General features: G+C 66.0%; 1 protein-coding gene across 1 annotated transcript; it reads left to right on the top strand.

Moving 5' to 3' along the window:
* Positions 1-4,624: 4,624 nt before the first annotated feature.
* PFN1 (profilin 1) lies at positions 4,625-10,248 on the top strand. Its single transcript, XM_084616205.1, has 3 exons — positions 4,625-4,947; positions 8,942-9,134; positions 9,898-10,248. Exons 1-3 carry the CDS (start codon positions 4,816-4,818, stop codon positions 9,993-9,995), a joined length of 423 nt encoding a protein of 140 aa, XP_084472331.1. The 5' UTR covers positions 4,625-4,815; the 3' UTR covers positions 9,996-10,248.
* Positions 10,249-11,827: the final 1,579 nt, after the last annotated feature.

The raw sequence follows: 11,827 nt of genomic DNA, 5'->3' as shown, positions 1-11,827 counted from the left end.
TCCCAGAGCCGGGGAGAGAACCCAGGAGTCCTGGCCCCCAGCCCCGACCCACCAGCCCTCACTCCCCTCCCAGAGCTCTGGTTTTCCTATCAAGTCTCGAGGAATCCACAAATCTCCCCGGCTGGTTTACTGCCCCCCAGGAAGGGGCCCTGAGGCAGATGCCCCAGTGTGCTGGCTGGGCTGGGCCCTGCAGAAGCCTGGTCCCCGCCCTGCACCCCCCAGCAGAAAGGCCCTGGGGTCGGGGTGGGGGGATAAAATGCTTATCTGGAAAGCTCATCACAGGGGCTCAGGGTGACTAATCTAATTGCCCCACTGATAAGATAAGGAGCTCAGGGGATATGGAGCCTGCTTACTCCAGAGTATGATGCCAGGCTCCCCGGGTCACCGGCTGCCCCGCCCCAGAGGTGGCTGCGTCTCAGTGCTGGGCGAGGGGACCCCATGTTTCTGGCCGCCCCGCCCCAGAGGTGGGCGCATCTCGGCGCTGGGCGAGGGGTCCCCGTGTCACGCGCCGCCCCGCCCCAGAGGTGGCCGCATCTCAGCGCCGGGCGAGGGGTCCCCGTGTCACCAGCTGCCCTGCCCCGCCCCAGAGGTGGCTGCATCTTGGCGCCGGGCGAGGGGTCCCCGTGTAACCAGCCGCCCCGCCCCAGAGGTGGCTGCATCTTGGCGCCGGGTGAGGGGTCCCCGTGTCACCAGCTGCCCTGCCCCGCCCCAGAGGTGGCTGCATCTTGGCGCTGGGCGAGGGGTCCCCGTGTCACCAGCTGCCCTGCCCCGCCCCAGAGGTGGCTGCATCCTGGCGCTGGGCGAGGGGTCCCCGTGTCACCAGCTGCCCTGCCCCGCCCCAGAGGTGGCTGCATCTCGGTGCCGGGCGAGGGGTCCCCATGTCACCCGCCGCCCCGCCCCGCCCCAGAGGTGGCCGCATCCTGGCGCTGGGCGAGGGGTCCCCGTGTCACCCGCCGCCCCGCCCCAGAGGTGGCCGCATCCTGGCGCTGGGCGAGGGGTCCCCGTGTCACGCGCCGCCCCGCCCCGCCCCAGAGGTGGCTGCATCCTGGCGCTGGGCGAGGGGTCCCCGTGTCACCCGTCGCCCCGCCCCGCCCCAGAGGTGGCCGCATCCTGGCAGCGCTGGGCCGGGGTGGAGGGGACAGGGGCTGTGGGGTGTAAGGGTGGTAGAGGGCCCTGGCCGCCTTGCAAGAGGGCCCGAGCGCCCGGACTGGGCCGCCCCAATGCCCCTCCCCCCACCGACAGGAAGTGAGACTCTCCGCCCCTCCCCCCCAGAGCAAAAGTTGGGCCGAAGAACAAGAGAGGAAAAGTTTTGCAACCTGTGTCCCTCCGCCAAATAGTCCCGCCCGGGCCTCTGACGCAGGCGCAGGGACGGGCCAATGGGAGCCCGCGTCTCTGGGCCGGGGGGTCCCCCCCCCCCGTTTGGCAGCCGTGTGGCCTGGTGTGTCTGATTGGCCATGCGGAGTCCCACTGGTGTTCGCCTGTCAGCTGGGGGGGGACGCTCACATGCATGTCCCGGCGTGCGGGCGTAGCTGAGCGGGGCGCGGGTGCAGGGGCACATGTATGTGGATGCAACATGTGCTGACACGCGTGTGTGTTTTGGCATGAGTGGCCAGTGGGCACAGCGGCTGGGCTCCATGCAGCCCAGGCCGGGCGCTTGCAGGCCGCTGGGTAGGCCCGAGTTCTCGTGTATGCGTGTGGGGAGGGGGGAGACGCCGTGTAATGGCGTGTGCGTGTTCATATGTGCCCACGCATGGCTGTGCTTTGCCTCTGCACCCAACGACGTGAGATCTGCCCAGGTTCCCAGGGCACCGGGCTGGGGCCGGCCTGGGGGGGCCTCTGGACACGCAGCCTGTGTGTGTCTTATTGTGAACACGTGTGTTGACATGTATGATGTGTGCCTGTGGGAGGGGGACACAGGCGAGTCGCCCCGCATGCCTCGGGGAGCCCCATCTTGGACTGGGTGCATTGCAGAGGGGGGGTCAGACCCATATGCGCTAAGGGGAGCGCCCCAATTGCTGTGGGGATGGGGGGAGGGATTGAATGACCAGAGGGGCTCTTGGGGGGCACATGTGGGGGAGGATGTGCAGTGGAAAATGGGGGGTCCTGGGGTGCACATGGGGGAGGGGTTTCCAGGCAGAAAGCAGAGCTTTAGATGGACCATGGTGGACAGGGGATGCCCTGCCTAAAACGGGGTACACGGGGAGGGGGAAGTTTTTGCAATGCAAATAAAGGGGCTCTCCAGGGGGGTGCAGTGTGAAAAGGGGACCCTTACCAGGGGCATAGGAGGAAAGAGAGGTGCATTCAAAAAGGGGACCTTTTGGGGGCTACAGTGTTGAACGGGGACCCTTAGTGGGTGCATGAGAAGAAGGGGGTGCAAACAGGGAACCCTAGGGGGGCGCATGAAGGGGGAAAGGTGCAGTATGAAAAGGGGACCCTGGTGGGGCATGAGGGAAAGGGGGTGCAGTGTGAAAAGGGGGACCTCGGGAGGGTGCATGAGGAGAAAAGGGGGCACAGAGTGAAAAGGGGGACCTCTGGGGGGATATATGAGGGGAAAGAGGGGGTGCAGTGTGAAAAGGGGGACCTCTGGGGGTGCATGGGGAAAAGGGGGCACAGTGTGAAAAGGGGAACCTCGGGGGGCACATGGGGCGAATGGGGGTGCAGTGTGAAAAGGGGGACCTCAGGGGGGCGCATAGGGGAAAAGGGGGCGCAGTGTGAAAAGGGGGACCTCGGGGGGCACATAGGGGAAAACAGGGTGCAGTGTGAAAAGTGGGACCTCGGGAGGGTGCATGAGGAGAAAAGGGGGCGCAGTGTGAAAAGGGGGACCTCGGGGGGGCGCGTAGGGGAAAAGGGGGCGCAGTATGAAAAGGGGGACCTCGGGGGGCGCATATGGGAAAAGGGGGTGCAGTGTGAAAAGGGGGACCTCGGGGGGGTGCATGGGGAAAAGGGGGCGCAGTGTGAAAAGGGGGACCTCTGGGGGATATATGAGGGGAAAGGAAGGGTGCAGTGTGAAAAGAGGACCTGGGGGGTGCACGGGGGGAACGGGGGTGCAGTGTGAAAACAGGACCTGGGGGGGCGCATAGGGGAAAAGGGGGCACAGTGTGAAAAGGGGGACCTCGGGGGGGCGCACGGGGGCGCAGTGTGAAAAGGGGGACCTCGGGGGGGGCGCACGGGGGGAACGGGGGCGCAGTGTGAAAAGGGGGACCTCGGGGGGGCGCACGGGGGGAACGGGGGCGCAGTGTGAAAAGGGGGACCTCGGGGGGCGCACGGGGGAACGGGGGCGCAGTGTGAAAAGGGGGACCTCGGGGGGGCGCACGGGGGGAACGGGGGCGCAGTGTGAAAAGGGGGACCTCGGGGGGGGCGCACGGGGGGAACGGGGGCGCAGTGTGAAAAGGGGGGCCTCGGGGGGGCGCACGGGGGGAACGGGGGCGCAGTGTGAAAAGGGGGACCTCGGGGGGCGCACGGGGGGAACGGGGGCGCAGTGTGAAAAGGGGGACCTCGGGGGGGGCGCACGGGGGGAACGGGGGCGCAGTGTGAAAAGGGGGACCTCGGGGGGGGCGCACGGGGGAACGGGGGCGCAGTGTGAAAAGGGGGACCTCGGGGGGGGCGCACGGGGGGAACGGGGGCGCAGTGTGAAAAGGGGGACCGGGGGGGGCGCACGGGGGGAACGGGGGCGCAGTGTGAAAAGGGGGACCTCGGGGGGGCGCACGGGGGGAACGGGGGCGCAGTGTGAAAAGGGGGACCTCGGGGGGGCGCACGGGGGGAACGGGGGCGCAGTGTGAAAAGGGGGACCTCGGGGGGGCGCACGGGGGGAACGGGGGCGCAGTGTGAAAAGGGGGACCTCGGGGGGGGCGCACGGGGGGAACGGGGGCGCAGTGTGAAAAGGGGGGCCTCGGGGGGGCGCACGGGGGGAACGGGGGCGCAGTGTGAAAAGGGGGACCTCGGGGGGGGCGCACGGGGGGAACGGGGGCGCAGTGTGAAAAGGGGGACCTCGGGGGGGGCGCACGGGGGGAACGGGGGCGCAGTGTGAAAAGGGGGACCTCGGGGGGGCGCACGGGGGGAACGGGGGCGCAGTGTGAAAAGGGGGACCTCGGGGGGGCGCACGGGGGGAACGGGGGCGCAGTGTGAAAAGGGGGACCTCGGGGGGGGCGCACGGGGGGAACGGGGGCGCAGTGTGAAAAGGGGGACCGGGGGGGGCGCACGGGGGGAACGGGGGCGCAGTGTGAAAAGGGGGACCTCGGGGGGGCGCACGGGGGGAACGGGGGTGCATTGCAGAGAAGGGGAAGGGAAACGGGGTGCAGGCAAGAAGGCGAAATAGTCCCGGCTGGGGGCGGCGAGCGGGGCGGGGGGGGGGCGCGGATGGATCCCGGGGCTCGCTTAGCCCCGCCCGCAGGAGAAAGGCGGGGGGCGGGGCCGGCGGGCTCTGTAAAAGCCGCGCGCCCGGCCCGGGGGCCCCCCCAGACGCCTCTCGGACTCTGCACCCCCCGCCCCCGAGCGCGCGCGCTGCACCGGCCTCCTCCTCCTCCCCCCGGCCGCGGTGCTGCCGAAGCGGCGCGAGCCTCCCTCCCTCCCTGCCCCGCCGCACGCGCCGCCCCGCCCCGCCCCGCCCCGCGCGCGCCCCCCCGAGCCCCGCGCGCGCCGCGGCCTCCACGTTCCAGGGCGAGGTTGATTCGGTCGCGTCCGGCGTCTCGCGCCCTTTTCTTTTCTTGTTTTTTTTTTTTCCTTGCCCCGGGATTCTGCGGCCGCGCGCGCCGCGCCCCCCGGCTCTCCCGCTGCAGCCCCGCCGCCGGCTCCGCCCCAGCCCCAGCAGCAGCAGCCATGAGCGGCTGGAGCTGCTACGTCGACCGCCTCATGTGCGACGGCATCTGCCAGGACGTGGCCATCGTGGGTTACAAGGACACCCCGTGCGTCTGGGCCGCCACCCCGGGCAAGACGCTGTGCAGCATCACGGTGAGGGGGGGCTGCAGGGGGAGCTGGATTGCAAAGAGGGGAGGCGGGAAGTGCCATGGGGGGGGCTGCATTGGAAGAGAGGGGGACCGGAAGTGCTATGGGGGGGCCGCCTTGGAAGAGAGGGGGCCGGGGGAGTGGATGGGGGGGCTGGATGCCAAAGGGGGGGGCCGGGGGAGTGGATGGGGGGGCTGGATGCCAAAGGGGGGGAGGCCGGGGGAGTGGATGGGGGGGCTGCATTGGAAAGAGGAGGCTTGCATTGCTAAAGTGGGGGGGTGAAGAATGGATGGGGGGTGCATAGTTGGCTGTACTGCAAAAGAGGGGGGTAGGGACGAGGGATGGGGTGCATTGCAGAAAGGCAGGGGGCACCCGGGGGGCTCCTTTCAGAAAGGGGGGGACCCCCTGGGCGTGCATCGGAGGGGGATTATAGGAGTGTATGTAGGTGAGGGGTGCTTTGGAGAGAAGGGGATCGGGGGTAGGGTGGGAACAGAGGCCTTTATGGGGGGCGGCCCCCAAGGAGGGCTCTGAGTGAAAAGGGGAGCACGTGGGAGGCAGAAATGGGGTGCTGGGGGCAAAGGGGGGGGGTTAGATTGTCCATGGCGAAGAAGAGGAACTGGGAGGGGCGGCATGTGATGGGAGCACATGGAGGGTGGGGGGAGACTTTTCTGGTAGCCGGCCCTGGAAGCCAGGGCCACTGGCTAAAACACAAAAAAAAGTTTGCAAAGTGGCGGGGAGGGGGGAAGAACCCAGAGTTTGCAGCCAGCGAGCTGCAGCCCCCAGGCGACTCTACTTCCTTCTCTGCTGCCCCCCACCCCACCCCCCTTTCTTACTGCCAGCCCCTCCCCCATCTCACCCTTGCAGGATCTCTGCGTGCACAAAAAAACCCACTTCCTCTTGCAAAGGATCAGACAGTGACGGGGTGGGGGGTGACAACCCCCCCCCCACCAGCCCCAGCCTCCAGTTCCTCTCTCTGCTCTGCTGCCCTCCCGACAGGGGTTGCTTCCCGGTGGCTCCCTGCTTCCCACCCACCCAGCTGGCACCTTCTGGCCTGGCCCCACCCCACCCTGGAGCTACCAGGAGGAAATGACTCAAGGCCAAGGGGGGGGAGAGTAGGTGTGGGGGGGGGGAGAGATGAGGCCTAAATCTGCCCCCGGGCTCTGCAAAATGAACTGGATCCAGGGTCCAAATTCCCGGATCCTGGAGTCTTTATCTTTTTGCCCCCCTGTGAAGGCCCAGGGCTGGTTTCCCAGCTTGTCCCATCCTGGCTGAGGGGAACCCGCCACAGTGAATCTGCCAGCGTCTAGGGGCGGGAAAGTTTTTAGCTTTTTTTTTACTGCGCTGGGGAATGAATTGGATTCCCTGGTTCTGGGGGCTGCCGCGTACCCCAGAGGTGGCTGCAACTTGGGGCCTGGGATCCCTGTGAGGGGAGTTGCCCCACCCCAGAGATGGCTGCAGCTGGCCTCTCCATCCCTGTAACAGAGTTCAAAATGGCTAACTTTGTGTGGCATGCCTCCGAATAGACCCCCCCCCCCTCATTTGCACACGCCTTGTGACACCAGGATTGCCAGGATTGCGGGCTGGGGAGGCCTGGGGTCTGGGACTCAGGAGGCAAATTGAGCATTTGCTGTGTGTGCAAAAAATCCCGGGTAGCGGAGAAGAAACTTTTGCTAACTTCTTGAAAGCAAAGCTGACTTCCCCCCTCTCCCTCCCCCCTTGGTTAATAAAATGGGTGGGGGCAGGAAGCCGTCTGTCTGTATTTAATCTCTCCTTTTACTGCCACGTCTCTGCCTTCTGCCTCCGCCTGCCGCTGTGGGCCTGAATCTGTCTCCCTCCTAATCTTTCCAGATCTTTTTTTCCTTTCCTCCCCCCCTCTGCTTTGCAACAATCATTCTTTAGTTCAGCCTCGCCTCTCGCGGGGGGGGGGCGGGTCTGGTCTAAATCTTTGGCTTCCCCAGTTCTGTTTCAAAACCGAAGTCTGTTTCATGGCCTCCACTCCCAGCCCGCCTTTCTCACTCTTTGCAGAAACTTTTCTCATTTGGCTGGGAATGCAAAAATATTTCCCCTCTTCAAACCGTCCTTGTTCAGTGGGGTGGCTGGACACATGTCGAAAACGGATCTCCCCCCGCCCCCCCCCCCCGCTTTCTGCCTGGAAAACCACCCAGAATTCGGGGGCCCCCTGCCTGGGAGAGTATCTACGTCCTTGTCTCCTGGCCATAAAGGGGAGGGAGTCTGGTCAAACTCTCCCAGATCTCCCACATCCCAATGGTGCCTGTGATCCTCAGGTCCCCTGAGTGGCTCTGATCCTGGGGGGTGGCCCCCGCTTCCCCCCCAAGTGGCTCATTGCCACAGAAATATTCCCCCACCCGCCCCCACTTCATGCAGTTGTGCTACTGATTCGGGGTGTGAGGCGGCCCCTGAGTTGGCAGGGTGGTGAAAAGCACTGGGCTGGAGAATACGGAGGGGCGGACACTTCCCCTCCCTGCCCATTACCCCCCAGTCTCTGCCCCCACCCCTGAGGTTGGGCCAGGGACCTGCTGCTCATGTGTTGGGACCCCTCTGCACCCCCACCTTTTCCCCAGTGTCTGCGGAACTTTGTACTGGGGGGGCGCTCGGCAGGGCCCCAGCTGGCTGGATTTTGGCACGTGGCTGGCCCCGGGTGCAGGGGGTTGTGGTGCTGGTCTCATATCCTGGCCGGGGCTGTTAAAGGTTGGGCTGGGGTTTGCCAAAGCCCATAACATCCATGGGGGGAACCCCCCCCCCACAAAATCCAGTTTCCTCCCGAACTCCTGGGTTCTCTCCCTGTCTCTGGCAGGCCAGTGGGGGCTGGTGGGTCAGAGCAGGGTGGGGCTGGGACCCAGGACTCCTGGGTTCTTTTTCTGGCTCTGGGGGGAGAGTGGATTGTGCTCTGGACCCTCCCCCAGTTTGCAAGGTGGGGCTGCCCCCCATATCTATTCTCAGGGGTGATGGCCATCCAAGGAGCCCCCCTATTCGTAAGCTCACAAACCCCCTCCCCAAACTCCACCTGGTCCCTCCCCGTGGGGGTGGGGTGTCTCTGCCCTGGTCTTAGGGGCAGAGGTTGGGGGAGGAAGAGGTTTAAAACCTCAAAACCCCCATTGCAGGGTTGTCAGTTTCCTATGGAACCTGATGGGGGAGGGGGGTGGGGTGCAGACGGGGGGGGGTGGCTGATAGAGGAAATAAACCAAGAATGTGCAAGTCCATGTCCTGTCCCATCCCCCGAAGATAAGGATCTTCGTGCGGGGTGGGGACACCTAGATTTCTGGAGGGGGGGGCAGCAGCAGCAGCTCTGTGGGGGGAGGGTTTGGGGGGGCGGTGTCTGCTGAGACAGGAAGCTCTTAGAAGGGGAAGTTGGGGAAGGGGGGGGGATAAGACCACTCAGTCCACCTGCCCCCTAGAGGAAGAGGGTGAAATTGGGGGTCCATTTCGCTCCCCCATCCTGCCCACAACAAACTGGGTGAGGAGGGGAGACACCCCCACCCTCCCCCCATTCAGCTGCCTATGGCCAGACTCTGCAGGGGGGCAGGAGTCTGGGCGTGACTGGGGGTGGGAGGAGGATTTGGTCTCCCCCCGCCCCCCAGGCTGCAGAGAGAGAGAGAGAGATTGGGGGTGGGGGGGTGAATCCAGGACCCTTAATGCCCCTTTACGACCAGTGTGGATCCAGACTCTGCCCCCAAAGGGGGCCAATGCCCCCGCCCCGGGCATGGCTGGATTGCACCCAGATGGAGGGGTGGGGGGCAGGAGTCTCCTGGCGGAGAATAGAAGGGGGACTTGTTCAATTGGACAGCTGCTCTGGGTCCCGCTGTTTCTCCCCCCACCCCATGGAAAGCAGCTGCTTGGGGGCTCCTGGGTTCTCTCCCCAGCTCTGGGAGGGGTCTGGGAGCCAGGACCCCTGGGTTCTCTCCCCAGTGCCAGAAGAGGTGGGGGGCAGGGCTCCCTGAGCCTGTCCAGTGTGACCCCTGACCTCTGCCCCCCTCCCCAGCCGGCAGAGGTGAACACGCTGATCTCCAAGGACCGTAGCGGCATCTTCATCAACGGGGTGACGCTGGGGGGCATGAAGTGCTCGGTGATCCGGGACAACCTGTTCATCGAGGGGGAGTACACCATGGACCTGCGGACCAAGACCACGGGCGAGACCCCCACCTACAACATTGCAGTCTGCATGACCAACAAGGGTGAGTGCCGGACGCCTGGGTCCTCTCCCTTCCCCCAGCGGACCCCCAGTGACCCAGCTGGGGTCTGCTGGCTGGGAATGGGAGCCAGGACTCCTGGGTTCTCTCCCTGGCTCTGGGAGGGGAATGGGGTCCAGCCAGCCTCCCCATCTCTTGCAGCTGGGGCTGCCTGTCGGGCCCTCGCTTCCCCACTCCCCACCCCAAAGCCAGCGGGGCGTTCCCTCCCAGCAGCTGTTGCCTGACCAGCCTGAGGCCTGACCCCTTTCCCTGCAGCGGGGCCCACAACAGCTGGCCCTGGATCCAGCTGCTTCAGCCCCACATCGCCCAGGCTTCATGAACAGGCTTCATGAACAGCTGCAAGGGGGCGGGAGGCAGCAGGACTCCTGGGTTCTCTCCCCGGCTTGGGGAGGGGAGCGGGGGCTGGTGGGTTGGAGCAGGGGGCTGGGAGCCAGGACTCCTGGGTTCTCTCCCCGGCTCTGGGAGGGGAGTGGGGGCTGGTGGATTAGGGTGGGTGGGCTGGGAGCCAGGACTCCTGGGTTCTCTCCCCAGCTCTGGGAGGGGAGCGGGGGCTGGTGGGTTAGGGCGGGCGGGCCGGGAGCCAGGACTCCTGGGTTTCCTGTAGGTGCTGGGGTAGGGGTTACCTGACTGGATCAGACCCCACGGGGCCATCGTCCTCTTCCGTCCCTGGCCTGTGATGGTGGGGAGGGGGCAGAGGGTAGTTGGGGGTGGCAGCCTGGCCCCTCACCCCTCTTTCCTCCCCCCGCAGCGATAGTGCTGGCCATGGGCAAGGAGGGCATTCACGGCGGCTGCGTGAACAAGAAATGCTTCGACATGGCCCAACACTTGAGAAACTTGCAGTATTGACGCCGGCCTGGCACTCCGCTGCGCTACTACTGATGCCCACCCTGGCGGGGACCGCCGGGCCCCCGCCCGCCCCGGGCCTGGAGCACCCCCCACTCCTCGCTTTCGGCTCTCCACTCCGGCCCGCCTCTCTCCCCACCGCCTTTTCTATCACAAAAATCCTCTTCCTTGCTGCCAAATTGTTTCTGGTTGTTTTAAAAAAAACAAAACAAAAAAAGCCAGTTGTAGGTTTTTTTTGGGGGGGAAGGGGGGTTTAAGAGGGGGGGGAAACTATATTGGAACAAGAGAAATAAAAAGGAAATTTGAATAATTCTCAAGGTGTATCTGTGTCTAGTGTCTGCTCTGGGGGCACTCAGGACTCCTGGGTTCTCTCCCCGGCTCTGGGAGGGGAGTGGGGGCTGGTGGGTTAGAGCAGGGGGGGCTGGGAGCCAGGACTCCTGGGTTCTCTCCCCGGCTCTGGGAGGGAAGTGGGGGCTGGTGGGTTAGAGCAGGGGGGCCTGGGTGCCAGGACTCCTGGGTTCTCTTCCCCGGCTCGGGAAGGGGAGTAGGGGCTGGTGGGTTAGAGGGGGGGGCTGGGTGCCAGAACCCCTGGGTTCTCTCCCTGGCTCTGGGAGGGCAGTGGGGGCTGGTGGGTTAGGGCGGGGTGCCAGGACTCCTGGGTTCTCTCCCCGGCTCTGGGAGGGGAGTGGGGGCTGGTGGGTTAGAGCAGGGGGGGCTGGGAGCCAGGACTCCTGGGTTCTCTCCCCGGCTCTGGGAGGGGAGTGGGGGCTGGTGGGTTAGAGCAGGGGGGGCTGGGTGCCAGGACTCCTGGGTTCTCTTCCCCGGCTCGGGAAGGGGAGTAGGGGCTGGTGGGTTAGAGGGGGGGGCTGGGTGCCAGAACTCCTGGGTTCTCTCCCTGGCTCTGGGAGGGCAGTGGGGGCTGGTGGGTTAGGGCGGGGGGGGGCTGGGTGCCAGGACTCCTGGGTTCTCTTCCCCGGCTCGGGAAGGGGAGTAGGGGCTGGTGGGTTAGAGGGGGGGGCTGGGTGCCAGAACTCCTGGGTTCTCTCCCTGGCTCTGGGAGGGCAGTGGGGGCTGGTGGGTTAGGGCGGGGGGGGGCTGGGTGCCAGGACTCCTGGGTTCTCTCCCTGGCTCTGGGAGGGCAGTGGGGGCTGGTGGGTTAGGGCGGGGGGGGGCTGGGTGCCAGGACTCCTGGGTTCTCTCCCTGGCTAGGGAAGGGCTTGCGGAGTCAGAGTTCAGCTGGGGGAGGGGGTGCAGCCTGGGAGATTCCTGCCCCTCCCCCCCATGCTCCGCCCCCCCCAGCTGGCAGGAGAGAGGTGCACAGTCCTGCACCCAGCCTGAGTCATGGTGCAGGGAGGGGTGTGAACAGCTGATTGGGAGGGGCCAGGGATCCTGCCTTGTGGGGGGAGGGGGGGCGACTCCCACCTCTGCTGCTGTCCATTTAGGTGGGGCACCCAGGGCTGGCTTCCTGCCCATCCCTGCAGCCAGGTCTTCCCCTGGCTGTGGCCTAGGGGTTGGGTGCTGGGCTGTGGGGGGAGGGGGGGGTCAGGATGCCTGGGTTCTATTCCTGGTCCTTGCACACAGAGGGGAAGGCCCGGGGCCGGTTTCCCCCTCCCAGTTGTCTACGGTGCTTGAGGCGGGGGGGGTCTGCGCAGCCCCAGTTGTGGAAGGCTGGCAGGGGGGCTGGGCTGGGCTGGGCCTGGCCTGGGGGGGAGCCCCCAGCTGAGCGGCTCCAGACCTTCCTGGACCGAAGAACCTCGTTGCTGCCAATGAAGTCGTCTTAAACACCCTGCCCTGTGCCCGCTGCCCGTGAGCGAGCCACCCAGGAGCGTGTGCCT

The sequence above is a fragment of the Lepidochelys olivacea genome (genome assembly GCF_965140295.1).
Source record: "Lepidochelys olivacea isolate rLepOli2 genome assembly, chromosome: 28".
NCBI classification, from domain to species: Eukaryota; Metazoa; Chordata; order Testudines; family Cheloniidae; genus Lepidochelys; species Lepidochelys olivacea.
The sequence above is the reverse complement of the archived record's forward strand: the minus strand, read 5'-3'. Positions and strand labels throughout refer to the sequence as shown.

Excerpts from the sequence above, each read along its gene's own strand:
- PFN1 (XM_084616205.1), top strand. The coding sequence starts at position 4,816 with ATGAGCGGCTGGAGCTGCTACGTCGACCGCCTCATGTGCGACGGCATC. Across the intron at positions 4,948-8,941 it reads AGACGCTGTGCAGCATCACG|CCGGCAGAGGTGAACACGCT; the intron begins GTGAGGGGGGGC and ends CCCCCTCCCCAG. Across the intron at positions 9,135-9,897 it reads AGTCTGCATGACCAACAAGG|CGATAGTGCTGGCCATGGGC; the intron begins GTGAGTGCCGGA and ends CTCCCCCCGCAG.